At 38.8% G+C, this 22,977-nt stretch overlaps 1 protein-coding gene across 1 annotated transcript in view; it reads right to left on the reverse strand.

The window, feature by feature from the left end:
• Positions 1 to 22,977, reverse strand: part of POLR3B (RNA polymerase III subunit B) — an 81,932-nt gene that overhangs the window by 19,005 nt on the left and 39,950 nt on the right. Inside the window, exons 19-23 of the mRNA XM_064155399.1 lie at positions 20,727 to 20,854; positions 13,316 to 13,525; positions 10,876 to 11,034; positions 9,386 to 9,503; positions 7,698 to 7,840 (exon numbers count right to left, since the gene is read on the reverse strand). Of these exons, the coding sequence (XP_064011469.1) occupies positions 7,698 to 7,840; positions 9,386 to 9,503; positions 10,876 to 11,034; positions 13,316 to 13,525; positions 20,727 to 20,854 (758 nt within the window). The remainder of the gene's footprint in view (positions 1 to 7,697; positions 7,841 to 9,385; positions 9,504 to 10,875; positions 11,035 to 13,315; positions 13,526 to 20,726; positions 20,855 to 22,977) is intronic.

The raw sequence follows: 22,977 nt of genomic DNA on the forward strand, positions 1-22,977 counted from the left end.
ATCATTTGCTGAAAATCAAGAGAAGAGAACTCACTACCTCTCATGCACACAGCATTTTTAATCCTAAACATACACAAAACCTTTATTATGTATGTCCTACGACATGCAGATTTTGCCTCATTCACATGTAAGAAACCGCTACGTTGCATCTGGACTTTGCGCCACCTGTAAGCCAGAAATTAAATCTTAGCTAACTTAAAATTACTTTAGGCTCTGAAAACCTTTTATATGCCAAGCTGGTTCCCATAGCAGACAGCCACTGTGTTGTTTGTTTTGTGTGAAAGTGAATGATAAAAGATCCATGAAATCGACACAGAAAGGCAGAACAGCAGAAAGAACTGAGGGCTCTCCATCATAGCGGCTTCTACCCTCCGCTGACTTGTATAACAATGGGACCTACACACCCAACTGCAGATCTAACACAGCTGTGCATTTCATTAGATGAAGAGCACTAGTGACACAAGTAAATAATTAACTTATTCTGGTCCGCTGACTGTGGTTATGAGACCAGTCATAGCTGACAGATTTTAATACAAGTTAACACAAAGACAGCATAATGAGCTTAGAAGTTAAAAACAAAATATTTAGACAGAACCCAGCAATGTGAAACTCACTAGGCCATTTATAAAGTTTCTATTTTATAGGGAGGAGTGGGGAAGAAAAAGGGAAAGCTATAAAACCTCACTCTAAATTTGTGGATTTTAAGAGGCTGCCGAGCTTAGAACAGATCTATAGCAAGTGCATGTGTATTTAGAGAACAGGACAGAGAAGCTTTTTCTTCCCCTGTGGCATAAGAAAGTCTATTCTCTCTCATAAAAGATTGGTTAAAAAGCTGAAAGACACCTTTCCTTCTAGGAGCAAGTAACTGCAGTTGATTAAAAACCATGAACCTGCTTTTGTTTTGCAGTTACTCGCCTCCAGAACCTCTTTAGGAAACTAATGCTTGGTGGTCTTCCCTGTAAGCTCCTGTTTGCTACTCTTTTTCATCCTTGATTGCTGAGCCAGGGTTTGCAGCAGGGCAGCACAAGGCAAGCCTAGCAGTTCTGCATTGCTGAGCAGCTGCGAAAAAGTGATCAAGTGAATTAATCCACGTAAGTGGAATTACCACTTGCAAGTAGCTAATGAAACGGCAAAGCCTTCGAAGAGGCAGATTTGAGATAGCCTTGGGTTCCAAATGTTGCTTTGTCCAAGCATGAACTGCATTTCAAAACTGAGCTGCCCAACTTCTCCCCATACAAAGTTCATAAATGGGACATACTCAAACAAGCGGATAACTTTGCTCGGTGGCTTTTGTTACAGATTATTAAGAATTCTTAATTGTTACTCATTTAGACACGACAGGAAAATTGATCCCCAGCATTCACAGAGGACATAAAAAATGATTTAGTTCCACTCACTTCCCTTCCCCTCAATTTTTATATGCTGCAGTTGAAATTTAGCAATACAATTTCGGAGCAAACACTATGCTGTGGCGGGCCTGAATCTGCTCTCACCCGTACACTCTGGAGTTCTTCTCTGGGAACAGAATCAAAGGTGGGCAACCAGAAAAGGCTGCAGATAAAACAAGTGAACAAGCAATAAAAATGTTTTTAATGTGGTCTAACACAAGGGGTTTATGTTTGAGAAAGAAAGCATCCAGCAGCTTGTTATATCTCATTTTTATCTACTGAAAAAAAAAAAATCTAGGAAATATCTTTGTATCCAAATTTTCTAATGTCACCTTAGGGTGTCAACAGGCTAACAAATTCCTTTAAGATCTCCTTCTCAGAAAAAGAAGTGGATTAATAAACTTGGCACTTCACTGCAAAAACAATAGTTTAAATCAGACATCCACAGCAGTTTAATGTGCAAGCATAAACCAGCCATAGGCAGTGTTTCTTCAGTGCTATTGTATGCCAGCCAATAAATGACAGCCCTCTGACTATGCATGATGGCCCCCATCCTCACAAACACACTGTCTGCATCAATCCCAGCATCATCTCAACCCCCATGTACCTCGACAAGGTCCTGACAGAGCATGAGGATCTCCTCATCCTTGTACTTTTCTCCTTAAAGTGCTTTGTTTTGTTTGTTTGGGTTTTTTTTTGCTATCAGAAATTAAGATTTCCAGAATGGGTACGTTTTTTGTGGTTGCTTTTACAGTTTGCTGACAAATGTGAACACACAGAGACTTGTAATACAGCAGTTCAGCAGAGAGGGGGAAGGGGAGCAGCAGGGAGGGTGCAGGCACAAAACACAACGGTATGGGAAAGTTTTTCACCGGCTACGGTAAGGCGCCTTCTATACACACACATGCCAAATGAAAAAAAAATAATCAAATAAGTCAAAACAACCTAATATAGAAAACTAATTACTACCAGCAGGAGGGACATTAGAGAGCAAAGGAGACTAAGTGAATAGAAGCAGCAGTAATACCAGTTTCTATCAGCAAGATAAAAAGCAGCGCATTACTAAACGTGCTTGTTTACTCATTCTAATGATACGGTGGCAAAAGAGCTCAAACTAACTTGAAAGGCATTTGATTTTGATTCAGCAGATTTGGCAGAATTTGGAAATATTTCTGTGTTAAGTAACGAAGAGAATTTGCAGCTCCAACACAGTGCCACAGATCGTGGACAAGTGGCAAAGAGATCTGCAAAAACGAGTAAGGTTAAACAAGAACGTCTGTCTGCTTCCAAACTCTCTAATTACATACTGCGTTGGCTAACTAAGCATAAAACAAGCCCAGAAGAAAAAACAAACCTGCTGCATCACATGAGCTTTGTTCAATATTGAATCATTCACTGATCTATCATATCACTTGCTACATCCCATTTGACATAAGAGGTAAAGAACAGAATTAAAATTAACAGATAAATAATGCATAAGTAAACTTGATTAGTTTTCTTATTAAAAACATCACTCTAAATGAGAGGAGGTGCTAGAAGACAATACAGTTTGTACACTGCTTTCCCATGAGCTGCTGAATGGTCTGATGTGATAAATTTGCATAGTCTGAAGCACACAAAGAGCTGATTAATTGAAACCCTTACAATGCTTCTGGAAGCAGCTATTGTAAAACAATAACCATAGGAACTTTACAAAATACACATGGCTGAATGAGTCAAGAGCTTAATAAAATGTGTGTTCAGGATACGCTATTTGGAAACAGAATTAGAGATTTTTATTCTGTGCCATAAAATGCTAAATCACCCTAATTTCAGAGGTTCAGCTGAGGATTTACTGAAAAGGTCAGAAGGTTACCTGTTTGCTGCTCGAGATAAAAAATGCTGTAATTTTCTTCTTAAGACTGCAAGCTAAGTAGTGGTTTTGTTAAACATAACCAGCAAAAACGACGGGAGAAGTTTGAGTGGCATTCTGACATCTTGGTTTTACATATTCAACTTCTGAAGATAAAAATAAGGTAAGAAACTTCTGCCTTTCTTGATGCCTAATAACTTCTAATCACCCCACATTCCTGCAGTCAGTAACAGCAAATTCTTTTTAAGGCCACATCAATCATTTCATTCCTATGAACACATCGACAGTTTAGTAAAGTCCTAAATCAGACTTGTAGCATGGGGAAAAAATGACATAATGAGCCATTTAAAACTAACATCTTCATTTACATGCTCTGCTTCCTTGTACTGTACAAGCACCCATTAAAAAGAGAAACAGAAATTGTTCTGAACCATGAAGTTAGGCAAGCAGAAGGCAGATGCTCAAATCAGTAAAAAAAATTCAAGAGTAAGCAAGGTCAGAGTTTGGCAGACAAGCGGTACTGCCATGAGGTTTATGTAGTGGACAACACTGTGAATGGATTTTGTTTTGACACTAAGGAACGTGGCTCATTTAGGAAAACAAAGACCATCTTTTGGGAATTCAAATTCGCTTCCTTGTCTTGAGAGTTAAGTGCAGATACTAGAGAAAAGTTTAATCCTTTATCTTAGATCTTCAGCTATTAAAAAGCTTCTGTTTGCCAGTTCAAACAAGCTCTTGCTTAAATACAGTTTTTCCACTCCTCAGGAATACTGTTCAGTATTGCTTAGTTCTGTGATCTACAGGACCTTTGTTGGAGGTGTTAATCCTTTTTCACATGAGAGACTGAGAAATGTTCTTTCAGAGAAGTGATATACTGCTTTTTTTCACATCAAAGGAGCCCAACTTCTTCCTCATTGTGATTTCTAGCAAAGCAAGAGGAAATCTGGAAATATAATAATTTAGTTGGTATGGAACTCAGATGAAGCTTCTTTAGCTTAACAATCTTTTAGCCTTCTGTGCTTTGACAAGTGACTTTGCTTGAAAAATGCAAGATTAAAAAAACAGAATTATTAACCAAAATAAGTGTCTTTATCCTGGAAAATAGAGGATGCAATATAGTTAAAACAAACATATCCTCTCTGGCAGGCAGATCTTGATTTGTAAGCAGTAGAAACTTAAGGGTTTTATAGACTAAAAGGACACTCTCAGCTCCAGAGATCTTAATGCAATGCTCAGTTTGATGAGGAATGCTGAAATGGAGCAAAATGTTTTCATTTCAGAACACAACAAGATGGCTTAATTTGTTGGGCTTTTTCTTCTTCCCATATACTTCTTTGTTGACAGGCCTTGAAGGAAAAGCTAGCTTTTAGAAGAAGTGTACTTAAACCACAGACTTGCATGAAAAGAGGGTGTGGTGGACAGGCCAGAAGTGGTGACCTCTTGCCAGTATCATGTTGACATGTGAGAGGACACAAAGACAGTAGCAAATAAAAAGGCAGTGGCATAGGTCTATGTTATTACAGAGGCCTGCAAAATCTACTACCGACTTAAGAAAAGGCCCTTTTATAACAAAAGGTTAAAGCTGGTTTGTGAGATTTAATCTCTTGTGTCCCAGACATATCTAATTCTCTTACTCTGCTTTCTTCTCCCCAGTGACAACGTAACAGCTTTGAAATACAACTACATTTGGAATAAGGAAAAATCTCCATGAAAAAAAAGAGAAAGGTGGTTCATATAATCCCTTACTTTGCACAAATTTAACTACTTTAAAAACTGCTAATACAATACCAAAAAATCAAATCTCATCTTTGTGCACTCCTTCTAGAAAATAAAGTATTTCCAGAAAACACTGGCCTCACAGACAGAAATGTGCTTTCTCCTCACTGAATCAAGGTATCTGTTAGTTCAAGTTCATCACAGGTTTGAATGGTCGTATAATGGGGCTTAAAGCTAAGATTCAAAAATTAAACTTGAAGTGGTAATTGCTTCTATTCAGGTGAAGATGAGAGAACAAATTCAGGACTAATTAAACTCTCTTCATGGAAAATGCTAAACTGTCAGTATTAAGATTTCTGTTTCATAGTTGCCTACACTCATCTGTTACAGAATCACTGCTGCTGGAAAAAACCTTTAAGATCAGCACATCCATCAGTTGTAACTGATCCTTCCTCAGGTATCAAAGAAGTACACTACGAGATGTATTTTTAAGCAGCCAGCAAGGAACGCTTTCTCTTTCATAGAATCAACCAGGTTGGAAGAGACCTCCAAGATCTTCCATTCCAACCTAGCATCCAGCCCTATCCAGTCAGCTAGATCATGGCACTAAGTGCCTCATCCAGGCTTTTTTTGAACACCTCCAGGCATGATGACTCCACCACCTCCCTGGGCACCCACCTATCTGGGTCTTTGCTGTATACTGAAGTGGCAAGAGTGAACTCTACTGTTCTTTACGGTGTATTTTTTGCTGGTGTCTAACACATGTATCTTCTCCACCAAGCACATTTCTCCTTTCTCCCATTTATTGTAACGTCTTTTCCATTACAGTACTACAAGCCAGTGAACTGAGACATTTACTATCAGGAAGGCTACATATCCTAGTAGAATGTAATCATTTACAGTATGATAAATCCCTTCGTCACAGGAGAATACTACAGATTGCTGTACTGGACAGCTAAGAAGCACTTGCTTGCTAACCCTGTAATATAAGTGTTGCAACAGCCCTGCTCACATCCCCAAAACCAAGCTGAAAGAGACATTTGCTATTCTGAATAATTGATGTGTTTGGATCATTATTATGATAAGTCCAAAGCACAGATACATGGGGGATCAAATATTCTGAAGCAATGCCAGGCACAACTGCAGGTTCCCTCAAAGATCCTGACAGCACTTAGGATGCTGCTTTTTATTACCATAGGATTTCCACAGGTGTTTGACTTCAAAGAAACAAACAACCAACTTTCTACAGCTTTTGGAATATTAAAGAAAACACCACAGATTCCAATACAGTGTAAGTTGTTTCTGCATTTGGCCACAAACATCAAGGTTTGATGAGTAGGAAAAGTACTCATGAGATGTCTGTCTTTCAAGACCTCTACAGTGAGCTTGTTCAAAACTGTTGCGATGTGCTTTGTGCACCTAGTGGTATGCCAGGCCCTCTGCTTCCTGAAGCCCTATTCCAGTCTCTCTAACACAGTTCTGTTTTCTCCCATCATTACTCCACTTCCACTTTCTTTCCTCTGATGGTTCTAAACTGTGGAGCACCCTTTTTCTTGATTTTTGGAGAGGTATGAAATCAGTTCCATTTTCCTTCCAATACCTGAAGTGATCTTACAGAAAGGCTGGAGAAGGACTTTTCTTAAGGGTGGCCAGCAATGGGAGAAGGTGGAATGGTTTTAAGCTGAAGGAGAGTAGGTTTAGACCGCATCTTAAGTAGAAGTTCTTCAGTACAAGGGTAGTGAGACTCTGGAGTGGGTTGCCTAGGGAGATTGTGGATGTGTTCTCCCTGGAAGTGTTTAAGGCCAGGTTGGATGAGGCCATGAGCAACTTGCTCTAGAGGAAGGTGTCTCTATTCAAATCAGGGAGACTGGCGTAAATGATCTCTAAAGTCCCTTCCAACCTAAGCCATTTTATGGTTCTACAATTCTAAATTCTATTTAATTATTTCAATAGGTGCACATCAACAGCCCAAACTAGGAAAAAAATCTTACCTGCTTAAATATTTCATGCAAATACTCATAGATATTTATCATCATTAACCAAACAGCTTCTTTAATATAATTTGTAGGCTACTGTACAGTCCTGCACAGTGCTGATTGTATTGTTATATAATACCTTACAGCTAAAATGCTGCATGCCACTTAAAAGGAGAAAGGACTAATTACATGAAGCTCAAAACAGATGAAGAAATGGGCTTTGCTGTAAAAGCAGTCATGGGCTTTAACACATCTTCATTGTGTATGACATTAAAAATTATTTGAAAGGGACTCCACATTAAAACTTTCTGGAGAGAAGGAAAGAATGGGGCAGTTGAACCATTTCAATTGCTCAGCACTTTGTTTGCCCTTGCAGGAAATGATCTTCCCCTTCACTTACCAAAACTATCCTATATGGCTGTACTGCAAGAATTAGACCTGATTTTAAAAAGAAACTCAGGAATATACTGTGATTTGCTTTCTGAAGCCTTCAACAGGTACTGGTTTCCCAGTCACTTGGGGGTCTCAGTGAGAACCATTTTAAGATGAAAAGCCATCTTGAAAATATCATCAGGAAAAATACATCAATGCTTATCAGAACTGCTAAATTAGGTGAACTTAACAAAACAAACAAAAAAAGGATATGATCTTCTACTGCTGCATTTATAAGACATCTGAATCAATCGAACACAAACATGGTTGATATTACATAGGTATAGCAGGCATACCCCAAATGCATTCAGTTTTATTTAGCGTGTAGCTTACCTTTCTGCCCATGACGACTGCTAAATTTATCTCCAATTTCTGGACGTCTAGTTTGCCTCAACAACATTTTGATCAAGAAAGCATCCTCTGCATTTGATGAAATCATTACTTTTTCAATATAAGAATCAGTTGCACCTTTGTAGCTAGTATAAGAAGAAAAAACATGAGTTTTAGGTCAATGAACCAAACTCAAGCTGCCAACAATACCTATGTATTGGTAAGCTTCTGGCCAAACTATAGTCTTCATGGAATTTATACATGGGAAGCCAATGGAGCAATATACATATGTGTAAAAGTTCCAGTGTACAGTGTGCTTCTGGAAAAGAAAAAACTTGGAGAGATACAAGAGAAACTAAGAGAGAATTAAGCTGAACTCGTGAAGAACAAAAAGCCACAATGTGGCTTTTTGGTCACCTGGGCTTTCCTTGATGGAAAAAACCCTAACTTTCTAGTATACTGCAGATTTCTGACTCTTCAGTCAAACAAACAAAAGTCACAGTGGGATTTTAAGGAATATATCATGAAGAACAAAGTTAAGACATAATATCCTGACTGAAACTGTGTGTAAGGTGCAGGTGTGGAAATAAACCAAGCACAGAACATAATATGTAGTGTACAGAGATGAACTCTAGAGTCTGAGATGTAGAGATTTTGGCAGGAGAGGAAAAAAAAAGAAGAGTAGAAGGAAATTATTCTGGTATAAGCTTTTTTCTATGTATTGTAGAATGAGGGTGAAACAGATTTTAATACCTTATTTAGGTAGGTGATTATTTGGTGTCAGTTCAGGTAGCTGAGATGGTCAAACAATGACAAAAAGACAAAGCCCCAGATCAATACCTTTACCTGGCTGGATTATTTCTTTCCTCTTGATAATGAAATTATTGTCTCACTTTTTATTATCTTGTACCAGTAAAACTACAGCTTTCTGTTTGTTATAAAACACAGCAGCAAAGCTAATTCTGCCTTTCTGAACTGTTCATCAGCTGACTGTCCTGCTCTCTGCTAATTTAGCAAACTGTCAAGATTATTCCTGATGAAACAGTGCAGAACTCTTATTTCATCTCACACCTCAGAAACCCTCTCCTGTTCTTTCAGGACAAGAATGGAAAAATTCTTATTGCCTGTCCTTTTCCGTTCACTGGTGCATCAATAAAGAAGTGGCTAGAAAGAGCTGAGTGTCAGCTTCTGAGACAGGAAGGCCACCATCTCTTGGCCTCCTCAATGGCAGTGAGAGCTCAGCAGTAGTCAGCACTGGCCATTTTCTGTGGGAGTCAGCAGTAAGGAGATGTGCCCCCTCACTAGTATGCATGTGTTCTCTGCCCTTCCACTAATCCTGCTTTTCTCCTGTTTCTCCATCACTTCATCCATGAGTGACTCTCATGCCCTCTACCACTGCTTTAGCTCTGTCCTTGGTTTCTCCTGGGAACCTTCTCAGTGATTCCTCTCTACCTGTACATTTCGAGGCAGATTTCTCCATCTCCTTGCAATTCCAGCCTTTCAGGTTTCAGAATCTAACAACAGCAATTAAGTGGCTAGGCACTTCTGAAAATAACCTAGACTCCAGAGAACTATATCTGCTTTACAGAGGGAACTTTTTCCTTTAACTTTTCTAGAACTGAGTATTTCCTCAGACACCTTTCCTTCAGTACCTTCCCCAGCTACAAAGGTACAAAGATAAAACAACCTACGTTACTGGCACATCTTTGTACTGCGGCTGCTGAGGCACACTACTTCCTTCCAGAGGCGTCTGAGTCACAGTTGGCATGGATTTGTTCACGAGGACTTGCTTATTTTCTACTTTTTCACCTACAGGGAAAAAGAAAACAACAAAAAAAAAACAACCCTGTGAAAACCTATCTGGATACCTATGTTAGAAATGCATTTAAGAAAGAGTAAGCTGGAAAACAAACTGGGAGGACCACGTGCAGGAAGGATACTGAGTTATTTTCTTAAATGCTGCATGGGAATGGAATCATGAACCCAGCTTTTTCTTTGCTAGATCAAACCAGAAGAGCTTATATGCTGGATGCACGATGAGAATAGCTGTCAAACATCCTTTGGGTCTAAAGAATACACAAAAGCATCTGAAGTCTCCTGCCATTAAGTATGGAGAAAAATAACAAGCAGCATTTAAGTGACACATTTTAGAAATTCACTCCTAAATTTGGGACATCTCATCATTTCCACAGGGAGTTCTGCAAGACTCCTTTCAGCTTCTCCTTGCAATAACTTTTTTCTTTTGCTTCTGGCCTCATATGCAAGCTGTTTTCCCTTCCATTCCCTTACTCTGTGCTTCACATAGAAAACCAATTGGTAGCATGCCCAATGACTAATAAACATCAACTACCTGCCTCTCACCTCCTCCACAAGATTACACCGAGCTTCACCCTATGGCTCTTTTCTCTCCACATGAACTATTTAAAAGAAATTTTCACCTATGTGCTGAGTCTGCCTCAGTCCTATCTATCCTAATACTTCAGAAGATTCCTGCCTTTTTATTTTTATATTAACTTTGAAAGCTGCACTGTGATGTGTTAAAAAGCAAAAGAGACCCAATTGTGTTGTTATAATGGAATTAAGCTTAGTGTGTTTTGTAGCACCTTTCTTATTGGTTGTCAGCAGATCTATCAAGCCGTTTCCTAACTGAAAGATGACAGTATGAGAGGATTCTTTCTTGAACTTGTTTCCATTGGAAAATTGTACATCTAAATTGTAGTGGCATTTATTTTCTTATTTCTCCCCCATCTTATTTCTAAAGTGTTCAAATGACAAGGTTTTACTTCTTCAGATAACTGCATTAACTGACAGCATGCTAGATTTTGATATATGAAATCAAAATAATAAAAGACAACAATGAAGAACACAGGAGAGACAAAAAGTGAAGGAGGGGGGAAAGGGAGTATTACAAGTTTGGCAGTTTGGAGCTATAAGAATAATACAAGTTCTAATGCATCAATAGATTCACACTGTTAAAGATAAACCCTTCCTTTTCTCATGCACAAAAGCCCCCCCCACCAAAGGACTGGTACCATGCTGCCTTCAGAAACTAACACTTTGAAATGTTCCATTACAATCCTGTCACATTCAAGAAAATAAAATACCTTGCACTAAGTCTAAACAAAGTGCTCTAGAAATATTAACAGAGGTTATGAACGTGCCATGACTGAGCAGGACATACCTGGAGAGCAGATACCATCAGCATCCAAAATTTCATGGCGCCAGATTGGCTTACGGGTAGCTGCATCCAGCATGGGACCCATAACTTTATCAAATGTCTGGTTTGTGTAACGCTTCAGTGTACATTTGGCATTCTTATATACAAGACATCTCCCAAACCCTAAAATGTAACACAAACTCATCTGCTTAAAAGTTCAAAAATTCTTTACAACACGTTACCAGAATGCAACGAGGAGAATGCTGATCCACCTGCTGAGCTACAGAATAGAAAGCATTATTTTAAATTAGTTAGACTGATCATTGTCTTGAATATGTGTAACAAGGAGACCTGCTAGCTCAACAGGTTAAAAAAAATCAGATCACACAGTTTGAGACATTGGACTATGGTCCAGTTCTGAAGTTGTGCTAAACTGCTTCAACACCTCTGCACACGCACACATACACCATTTCTCTTACCTTCAGTGGTCCACAGGGAGACACAGCATAGAAGAGACTGTAACAGGATGAGAACAGCAACTCCTCCTTTCAGGAGCTCTAAGTCTGAACTCATACTTGTGGATGACACAATCTAGCCGACCAGAAATGTATTGATTTGATGATCCAGATAATCACCCCATTACTCATGCTTTTCCCAGCAGAAATAATTCTGAATTACATAGAGTTTGATAAAATACATTTGATTTGGGGTTTAGATGAGAAAAGTGGCATCTTTGGCTAAGTACAGCAACTAGCCACAATACTAACCACTTTAATCACATTTAGAAGTACAGACAGCCAAGAGCTAGGCTTTCTACTAATCTTACATCATTTTGGTTCACTCAAAAGATGGCTGCAGCCACATACAGTACATCTACATCTTTAGATTATGTCAAGTAACTCCTGACAAGCACCACAGCTCTCCCTGTAAATGTTACCAGTCTACCAGAAAAGACAACATTCACTTTTAAATCATGCCTGTTGTTGTTTTAGAAAAGGAGGCATAAATTAAATGCGGCAGACATTAATGCCAAAGATACATGTCTAGGAATACTATTATTGCTGCCTAGCAACTAGGAGGAAGGGAGTGTGGGCAGGAATAAAGTGATGGAAGAATCTGAGTTTGGCCACCCAAAACTAAAACCAGTTTGATCACACTGCACTAGGTCTTCTACCAAGTGAATTTATTTAGCAAAGAGAGAGAAGACAAATTAAGTTTTCAGGCAACTCTCCTCCAGCCCCAGAAGCATTAGCATAAAGCGCTGAAGAACTGTGGAGAGAGTAAGACAGGCTAGACTGGCACAAACACAGGTTTCACTTAATTACCTTCTAATTGGTGCTTACATATTTTTACTTGAAATACACTGCATAGTTGTTGTTTTTTTTTGTTAAAAGAAAATGGCTCATTAGTTCATTTCTGAATAAACTACATTATTTTGCTTTATTGTTTTCTCTTAAAAAGTAAGCAACGCTGCTATTGCTCCCTCAGAGCACTGTGCTCCCAATGACACAAACTGTCACACATTCCATTCCTTTCCCAAATATATTGACAAGTCTAATTCCATCTGTTGGTTTTGTTACTGACTAAAATAGTGAGATCCCCTCTGTTAACAATGAGCAAAGGCTCAGGTAACCATCTAAAAAGCCAAACGCAACAGGTTACCTAACACTTCACATTTTTTGTAAACTAAATGTTTTCAGAAGGGGCTGTTTACAATTTTTCATTTGAGGTCTAAAGTTAGCCATTTTTTTCTTATAATATCCATCCTCAGAATTTTATTCAGTGAAGTGGCAGCTTCACTGCACTACTGCAAGTGTGGAATTACACTCAATATTCATGCAGAAAACAAACAGAAGTATTCAAAGCAGTTTTAGAATTAAGATTTCTTAATTGGAGATGTATTGCTCATAACTGCAGTAAGAGATGCTTGAGCGTGTCCAGAGAAGGGCGACGAGGCTGGGGAGAGGCCTTGAGCACAGCCCTATGAGGAGAGGCTGAGGGAGCTGGGATTGTTTAGCCGGGAGAAGAGGAGGCTCAGGGGTGACCTTTTTGCTGTCTACAACTACCTGAGGGGATGTTGTGGCCAGGAGGAGGTTGCTCTCTTCTCTCAGGTGGCCAGCACCAGAACGAGAGGACACAGCCTCAGGCTGCGCCAGGGGAGATTTAGGCTTGAGGTGAGGAGAAAGTTCTTCACTGAGAGAGTCATTGGACACTGGAATGGGCTGCCCGGGGAGGTGGTGCAGTCGCTGTCCCTGAAGCTGTTCAGGGCAAGATTGGACGTGGCACTTGGTGCCATGGTCTAGCCTTGAGCTCTGTGGTAAAGGGTTGGACTTGATGATCTATGAGGTCTCTTCCAACCTTGGTGATACTGTGATGAGTCATTGTAAGATAATACACAAGATACTGACTAAAACACGTAGTAGAACACGGACTAGAGAAGAGGGAAAGAATTGATGGCTCTTACCTCTGTCCAAAGAGGCCTTGTTTAAGACAAGAGCATCTTCAATATCATAACCACTGTAGCTCATCACTGCCACTGTGGCATTCTGTCCAGCAGGAAGTTTCTCAAAATCTATCAGTTCAATTGTTTTTGTTTTTACCATTGGCTTCTGTGGATAGGCTAGAAGATACATAAGAGTATCTATCCTGTTTCTTTGATTGTATCCAATAGTACCTATACGTAAAAGAAAAACAGAAGTGCCTAAACATTAGTAAGCTTCCTAGAAATGTTTTGGCAAAGAAAGTACCAAAATGCAAACGAAATAAAATGATAAACTGACGAATTTCATCTAATAATCAAAATTCTTCAAGAAGGAAAACAAAAAAAAAACCAACAAACGCAAAACAGAAGCATAGAAGACAACAAATAAAACCAACTTTACATTATTATATTTAAACATGCAAGTGCCTTCTTAATTTAAGCTTCCAGAAAGAGTTTTTTAGTTTTTTTTTTTTTTTCTTAATACAGGGAAAACATAAGCATCAAGACAAAAAGGACAACAAAGGAAATCCAAGTCAGGTCCTATATGATTGAATGCAAATAAGATTATATATTTTTTAATAACAACACTGAACAAAACTGCCAGTATGAAGTTTCCTTATATTGTTCTCATAGCTATAGGGGTTTTTTTTGAGAGCTGAACTTGCTCTGATCCAAAATTTCACAAAAACCAACAGAACGACTCTCATAGAGTTCAAGAGGAACTGTGGATCCAGCTCTGCATCTTCCACATTGTAGCTCCTTCCTTTTCTGTGCAATAATTAGTTCACCAGCAGCCTGTGTTAGAATGCCACAAAGCACGAACAAAGCATACAGTAGCAGCAGCCAAGACTGATTTACTTTCTGAAATTAGAGGCATCATTGCTAGAAAGATTACACTAGAAGTTTAGCCACAATATATTTGTCTTTTTACATGAAATTCATTTTAAATTTACGCTTCAGAATTCAGTCTTTTGTATAGACCTCCCAGCTTGAGACTGAAATTTTTGGCCCTGTCCCATCAGACTGCCAAAGTGTCTTCTGAAATCTGAGGAAAAAGTAATTAATGCCCAGCAGGAAAACACAAACCGTTGTGTAGCAGAACAAAAGTTAAGGTAATCATATGTTATTAGACTTTGCCGGACCAGGACTATGCTATGTCTCTAAGCAATTAAGAAATCATAGGATGAAGTGTTAAAGTTTTAAGTGCTCAATACTCTGCAGTGCTTAGGAGGTAAGACTTTCAAAACCTTTCCATTTTCTCCTGCAATTTCAGAGGCTGCTTTCAAGGAAACGTCAAAGCAGTCAGTACATAATGAAGACTTCACGTAGCCAGAATATAGTGGAGCAGGACACAAATCTGTTCTTAGGGGAGGCCAGCCTCACATTTTGCATGCATCTGCTTGCCATTTCCCAATGTCTGCATTTAAATACATCTAGAAAATCAAATCTCTAAAATCAGGCAGCATTAGGAGTATTTCCAAAGACCTATCCTGTCTTTGGCATAAAGCTCACTCTCCCAAACCAACACAGGTCTACCCTTGCCAAGGACAAAAATGGGGAGATAACAGATGGTCTGAAAATAGAATCACTATAACCTACTCTTGCACACCTAGATTTCCTTGGGTTTACAAGGAAATAGACAATAATAATTTGAATATGATTTTTTTCCCCCCAGTCAACTTTGCCCCTTCTCTTATGGTTGGTTGGTCTACTTAGACCACATTTCCTTGACCAACACAAGGGAATTTTCAGAAGTTAAATAGTAATTTTAAAATATTTGTTTTTTTCACCTCTAGGGAGTAATAACTGGCACTAAGAAGAAAAGATGTTGCTCAAGCACTATTTTATAAGGCAATAAGGCCTCTACCTGCTCTCTCCTTCTCCAAGCATGCACTAACATGGGCCAGTGTGTTTGCAGAACTTCAGATCCTGTTATTTTATCCTCACTCCCTGGCTTCTGCATTTTATACTTTTTCAGAAATGGGCAGCACTCAAACACAGGAACAGGAAGAGTGGTTTTAAACAGCAGGGAAGATTTGCTAGAGTTCACAGACTTCACTCATCTCTTGCCTTTTACCGGTTGCTTTTCTTTTTCTTGGAGAAGGAAAACAATCATCCTTTAGCAATACTTTCTGCCTCCAGTAAGAAGCAATTCGGCAGGGCCTGGATTCATTATCACTGAAGGCCTTCCAAATCACCCTTGGAAAGGGTCACAATCTGAAAGCTCCTTTACTTCTGATAGTCTCTTAGCCTATTAGACATTGTATTCACCGTACTTTGTTTTAAAAGAAAACCCCAAAAACCCCACACACACTAAAAGTGCCTTTCCCATTATCCAGCTAGGAAAATCTACTTCTAAATTAAAAACTTAAGAGATTTAGACCAGTTTTCCCCCTCTGCACCTAGAATGAATAAAGTGTGTACTTTCCAGATAGGTTGCCTGCAGCAGAGCTCATCTTAAAGCTTCATGGCTAATTTTTCCTTCTGAATAAACCATGCCATTTTTTCTTTCTGAAAAGCTGCTATTTTTTTGTCCACTGAGGTCCAGTATCTGCTGTGGTTCACTGGGTGGAGATGCTAAGATGGGACAAAGTTTGGAGCACCTGATCTTAGCTTGTTCTTTATACTGCAGTAAACAACTTGTGGAAGTCCCTGGCATATCAAGGATTAAAGACTATACTTTTACATGTTTCAGACAGTTCAAATTATATCTTTCTCAGATGCTTTATGTATTTCAAAGTTGGTATTTTTAATCAGAGTTTTAGGTAAGCCTAATGGAACTGTCACTGTATAAGAACAGAAGCCATGAGGGACAGATATTGCTGAGATTTTGAGCCTCCATAATAAACTGTATTCAGGTAGTTCTTCAGGATTTCAATGCTGTATCATAACAAATGGAAATTTTTTTTTAATATATATATAAGTTTTGTACATATTTATGCACCTATATATATGTAACTTACATAGATATACACACATTTATATATATATGTTAACAGTGGATATCCTAACAAGAAAGAAAGTGGTTTGAGAACGATTCAAGGGCACAAGTGAAATGAACGAGCCAAAATATGATGCCATACATCAGCAATATCTGTCCTACTTGCTACAATTTAGTGGTTATACAAATAATGCCTCCTTTAGACTAGTCTAGCAAACCACGGTCTTCTTATTTAAAATTAAAAAGCAGTTCTCTTCTTCTGAGAACTGGTGTGTGTTGGGACAAGACTTCTGTGTGGGCAATGAAATGAAGAAAGTCACTGGCTTTATTTCTGTTTTCTGTCTGAAAGAACACATCCCTTGTTTGCTCCAGCCACACAGACAAGCAAAAAGTAAGGTATAATTAAAAGCTCACCATAACAAACTCTGCTCACAATAACCCACAGCTACAATTATTCCAACAGCAAGAATATTTTTTTCATTAAGTAGCCCTGTTTAGAGCAAACCAAACAAGACTGACCAGAATATAACAAAGATCATTTTCTTCCCTTTCTCAGTGCTTGGAGTTGTGAATGCATGTGTGTGCATTCTTCCCTTTTTTGCGTTTCCTTATGAGTTTTTCTCTTTTGAACTATCACTTGGTTTATTTCACAGTATAAAATTGCTTTTTATGGGTATTTATCATAAATGGGATAGTTTACCTGATGCAGAAGTTTTGAAAGTTAGCTCAAGTAAGCATTTATCCAGTTCTGTGGTGCATTACTTAAAGCAACATTAAACTGTACAAAATCAACAACGATACAAAAATCAATCCACTTAAGATACAAGTCAAAGGGCTGCTATTGGTCATGCCACGAAAAGAATTGCTGTGCTTCTGTATTTCCCCTGATTTCACCATGGATTTTCTACTATTTTGTCTTATTATATGAGCACAAATCAATAGAGAAAGAAGTAGAGTTTTCAAATGGTGTACTAAACTCCAACTCAGCTCAGATTTTCACAGGATTTGTATTAAATGATCTGGAGGATCAGTATTTAACATACACTTTCCACTGCAGAAAGATTAAGAAGTGGGTGTAAAAGGTTATGGGTAAACTGAGGGAAGTAGTCTGGCTCATTTCCCTACCAACACTTCTGTGTCTGCTGCCAGGGAGAGAAGAGATGGCAAAAGAGACCGTGCTGCTGAAGAACACAAATAGTGCTCCTCAAAGAGAAGTGGCAGAACTGAGACAGGGACATGAAACACCCAGGTCCAGCTGTGATAACCAGCAACAGCCAGGGTTGTTTCACTTTTCTGCCAATCAGCTAGCTGTACAAAATCTGGGACTCCTTTAGTTCTCAGCCCACCAATGAGCCTTTCACAACTGTCAAAACCCAAAAATGCCCAACACTCAGTTCCTTGAAACACGTTTGTCTTCTCAATTTTAACATGTTCAGCTGGTTATAGTTCAAGGCAAAGCAGTATATTAAGGGCTTTGCTACTTCACAGGTGCAAAACAGAAGGTAGAGGGTGCAGTATGAAAGAAGCTGCTTCAACATAAACCTCTGCATCAAAATTCTTGCTCAGCTACCACCCTTTTCTCAAATACTTATTGCTCTTCCATATGTTATAGAAATAACTGACACCCAGACTCTCCTTTCCTTACTCAAGCCTTGCATAGTAGAGCTGGAAACACAACACACAGTTGAGCTGTAAGAGGGTACAGCTTCCTTTGTGCCACTTCCACAGTGTCTCTGCACTATGGCAGGCTATTGGCAGGAAAATGTTGATGCTCTCATTTCTTACATTAGGCTTTTAGATAACACTTCACAGTGTGCAAAACTGACTAATTTTCTGTGTCCAGTTGAACTGAAAAGCTCAATTTATTTCCCTAATTATAGAAGCCTTTGATCTTCTTAAACGTTGTTTTAGCAACATATGGAATGCAAACTGCACATAGTCTTGTATTTTAATCTTGGACTACTTCTCAGATTTTAAGCTACAGCTGTTCATTGAAATGTCAACGTTCAACTGAGATTCTTGCAGCTGTTGTTGCATTTGCCACCTAATCATAACTTCCCCTCAGTCTTACAGTTCAACCTGCAACATATGGTAAATGATCTATGCCAAAACAGAGGGATTTCATTTTGACTTCATTTCACTAAAATACAGTTTGCTCACTAAGAGCAACAAGATGATTCTTCTGCTCAGGAAAGGGAGATGACTTTCAGGACGTTTAATGTTATCCTGCAGAAACAGTAATATTTGAGTACCTAACACTTGTCAGGGATACTGGATTGCAGGCCCTACTGGAAACTCCGACAGTCACCCTCCATTTACTTGTGCTTTCATCTATTTCCCTAGGTTGGCCTTGCTTAGAAGAGCAGACTGTCCAAGCTGCTGGCACAGCTCTGTGACATGGTCAGAGGGGGTCAGTGTTGAGTAGCACAACGCCCTCCAGTCCTAATCCGAGCCCCAGAGCTCCCTTCATATCCCCAGGTTTTGACAGCCAAGGGACTGACACAGTGGACTTGGACATGAGACTTTTCACATGGCAGTTTTGGACTAGGAGCTGCTCTGCAATTTCAGGATGAAAAAAGAAAGCATGAAGGGCAGGTAGTTACTTAAAGGCTTGAGTCTGACACACTGTATCACATCTCTTCATAAATACAAACAAAAAAACCTATGTGTAACTTTTTGGGAAGATCCTCTAGGGCACTTTTCATCCATAGGCAGCAAGAAAAATCTTTTCTGCCCTATCCTTTCTGCCACTTCTGGTGGCTTCTTATTTAAGCAATTGCTACAAAAAAATTGAGGTGTTTGCAGATACTTCAGGCAGAGGAAAATACAGCTCAGGTCATGTGCCGACTTTTAAAATGTACTTTTATCTAGCTGCTTATTCTTTGAGTCAGGTGTTTTGTCATAACAAACCGAAACAAAGGCTTTTTTTTATTGCTCAAGATATTCAATGGCTTTTGTGTTCCTAGCGTCAGCAGGAACGTCAGAGGATTGTATCCAAGGAGCTAAATGTGCAAGACCTAGGGTCAAAGCAGCTGAATACACCAACCTCAGAAAACACAGACAATGAATTGCAAATGACACTCAAAACAAAACGGGAAAAAAAACCTTCACACAGAAAACTACAAAAGAACTCCACAGATACTGAATTGGCTTTCTGTACACACTGATCCTGCTTAACTGTGTGTGGTAACTAACCAAACCTTCTGAGACTAATAGTCATAACATAGAGACTCGGGGGTGGGAGAAAGATAATAGTAGGGGGGAGAACTGTAAGGAAAAACATTGCATTGCTCTTCTTTCTTCTCTTTTCTTTTTCTTTAAATAATATATTTAAAAGGAGGACATGCATCTGTTGCTATTTTTTACTATTTGGATGTGCTGAAGATGGGAGTTTAGCACAAGGCAGTTAGTTTGCTATTAATTCTGCCAGAGGAGTCTCACAAAAGGTGCAGTGTTTCGGTTTCAAATGCGCTGCACAGAACAAATGGTTTAGTAAACCTAACAGAAGTGGTAGTTTTTTTCATGACTCAGAATTGTTCTGCTGTGGCTCTCAGCTTGCAAGGAAGCCAGCAATACAGGACACAAAACTGGCATGTACAGCACAAGTCTCAATACAGCTGCCTGCACTGACGTACTACTTGGTCAGGTTCTTCTTGGAACTTTTGCTTGACTGTGGGCCATATGACTTGGATGCTTTAATGCTTGTTTAGTTGTGCATTAAAGGAAGAATTAGAAATTACTGGTGTGAGTTTCCCACAACAGCAAATTTACAAAATGATTGGTTTTTAATGACCACTATCACATTTTAAAAAAGCATTATTAAGCAATTTGGTTTCAGTAAATTAGCTGAGTGGCTGTTACTTGTCTTTTTCATCCAAAACAGAAAAAAAAACCCAAATCTAAGCTACAGCTGCAGGAAGTGTTCTCTCTTTCACATTTTGATTCTTCTTATTCTCTAATGTCAATGTAACTATGACTTGTTTATTTATAGGATACCTACTCAACTATTCAGGGAAATTCTCCTCTCCTCTTCCTCTGTCTCTTTGTGAGATCACTTTTTTAACTCTTTTTGTTCACAGCACAGCATAAAGAGGAAGGCGAAAGAAAAAAAAAAGCAACCCACTTTGCCAATCCTGCAGCTACACTGAAAACTTGAAAGTCATGATGATTACCAAAAAAATCCCCAAGCAAACAACAAAAAAAAGCAATAGTGCTCCAGGTTCTCCAATTTTCTTGTAATTATTAAGACCTGCAGAAATGTGGTTGGGTTGGGTTTTTTACATTTGCAATTTTCCCAACTTTCAGAGGTAGATTCCTCAAAACTAAAGGTGCTCTTTCCCTCTTCCTAGTAAAACCTTTAGGTGAACTAGGAAAGTGTTTCTGTATTTTGCTGGTCTTGCTACACAGCTTCAAAATCCACATAACACTCATAAAAGAAATAAAAAGTCTTACCCATTGCTTGTTTCCCCATGGCACATTGGTAAGTATTTCTTGGGGACTGATTGTGGTGAGGATATGGAATCAGCCCAGCACAGACCCCAAGAAGCGTGAATGGCTCGATCTCCAAATGCGTTGTATCTCTTAAAAGAGAGAGTATCAATTAGAGCAGTTTGTTAACAAACATCTTCACTAAAACTTATTTAATTTTTAATTACTACAATTCTGTTCAGGAAATCTCAAGTAGGGACCTCACAATGTGGATTCATTATGGGATTTTTATTTATTTTTAAAAACATAACCCAAACTTTTCATGTGGTTGTAAAGTGCTTCCACATGAAAAGAAATGAAGGAGAAACAAATGAGGATTTAAGACCTTCCACGGAGGAAAAGCCTCAAGATAACAACAACTTGAGGGATCTCAGTAAGATAATAAAACATCAGTTTATAGAGCAACTCCCAAAATGTCTTACTGAATGACTTCTCATGTAATGAGCGTCCTCCACATCAAATTACCAAATTCACAGATCTAGAAATCCACTGGGGAGGCAAAGCAAGGAAGATCAAGATGGATTTGGGTATAGAAAAAGCAAATTAAAAAATGTAGGTTTAGCTTCCCAAGGTCAGTTATATATTATTAGAGGGAAAACATCTGTGTTCAAACCAGATCCAGTGCCATGGGTGAGATGGCATAACAGAACACTATCTGTAAAGCTCTGAAAATATTTTGGAGATGATCATGTTATTAAAAGGCAGTACTGATGAAAAGTAAAGAGAGAGGGACAAGGGGTGAAGACAGAGCTAACAAAAATTTTTTCTACCTAGCACGAGCTTCAGAAGAGAAAGTCACTGCTCAATAAAGACAATTAAATCATAGCATGCATTAGGATGCAAGTGGAGTGACTAATAACTAATGTACAACGTACAATAAAGCTTGGCTGGAGGAGACCTGGTTTTTAAAATCAAGATAAGTAACTAGGAAATGGGAGAATTTTGTAATAAAGATAATTATATCTAAACCTATCCAGAGCATATCTTTTACAATGTCCTGGAGTTATTGCCCAGATCTTGGGTTTAGGCATGCACTACATCTCACACACACCTATACCCATTGCATTCTGAAAATCCCATCTTCAATGTTTGATTTCTCTTTGAATTCCTTTGGAAGACTTCTAAAATCTAAATTAGTTTAATTGCTTGCAAAGGAAATAGTTGGAAAAATCATTATTATGACAACACTCAAGAGACAGCAAAGCATCACAAGCTGAAATAGTTGAGAAACTACCCACAAGTACATACAGACAAGAAGCAGCAGGAACTGACATAATGCATGTAATACTGGGCAAAAAAAGACATCTGGAAACTCTGAGAAGTAAGCCCAGTGCAATTAGCTGTCAGTCCCAGAAATCTTTATAAATCATAAATAGCTTGACAGCCTAAAAATCACCTGCTGGCCAGAGGGCAGCCACAGTTTCTTTCCACTTGATGAAAAGCAGCTATGCTAATTGAAGCCTGTCTTGAGAAAGTACAAATGGTAGAATCTCAATTTCAGTCAAGTAATTGCAAAATGGTCTCAAGAGTCAGTAGTAAACTTAAAGCAGACTACTCCCCTACTCTGCAGAACTTCACAGAACTTCTGGCACTTTTCTAACAATAAAACAAGAGGCTTAAGACTTCCTGACAGCGGAGTTAAATTTCTTCAGAAGACACTAGTGCATGCAGCTACATAAACAGCTTCAGATACTCCATGCAAATATTTTTCCATTGAGGTCAATCCTATTTCAACCAAAGAAAATGCAACATAGGCAGACCCCAGTACCCCATATTGCTAGCGAGAGACCTTCAGACTTCACAGAGCTGTTCAACTTCTGCAAGTCAAAATGCCATTGCCAAAAACGGCTCTAAGAAAAGTAGACAACCTCACAAGTTCAAAAATCAGAGTTTTAAATAGGTAAGGAAGAAATTGAACACATTAAATAGAATCAAATCCTCTAGGGAAAAAAAAACCCAACAACTTAATTGGATTGGAAAGGTAAAGAGGACACTGCAGCTAAAAGATGCATACATTACAAAAGCAGGAATGTTAATGGAATACTTCACAATAGCGATTGTAACAGTTGTGTCACCAGAACATGTGGCGTCAGCATGGGCACACCATTTAAAATGCAAAACGATCAGCTAGGTGAAGGAAGTATGAAAACCAACCACTCAGGGAGTAGGGAGTATCATTACTAAACAAAAGGAGCAGTGTGCACGTAAGGTGCAA

The sequence above is a fragment of the Pogoniulus pusillus genome, chromosome 15 (assembly GCF_015220805.1).
Source record: "Pogoniulus pusillus isolate bPogPus1 chromosome 15, bPogPus1.pri, whole genome shotgun sequence".
In the NCBI taxonomy this organism is placed as follows: domain Eukaryota; kingdom Metazoa; phylum Chordata; class Aves; order Piciformes; family Lybiidae; genus Pogoniulus; species Pogoniulus pusillus.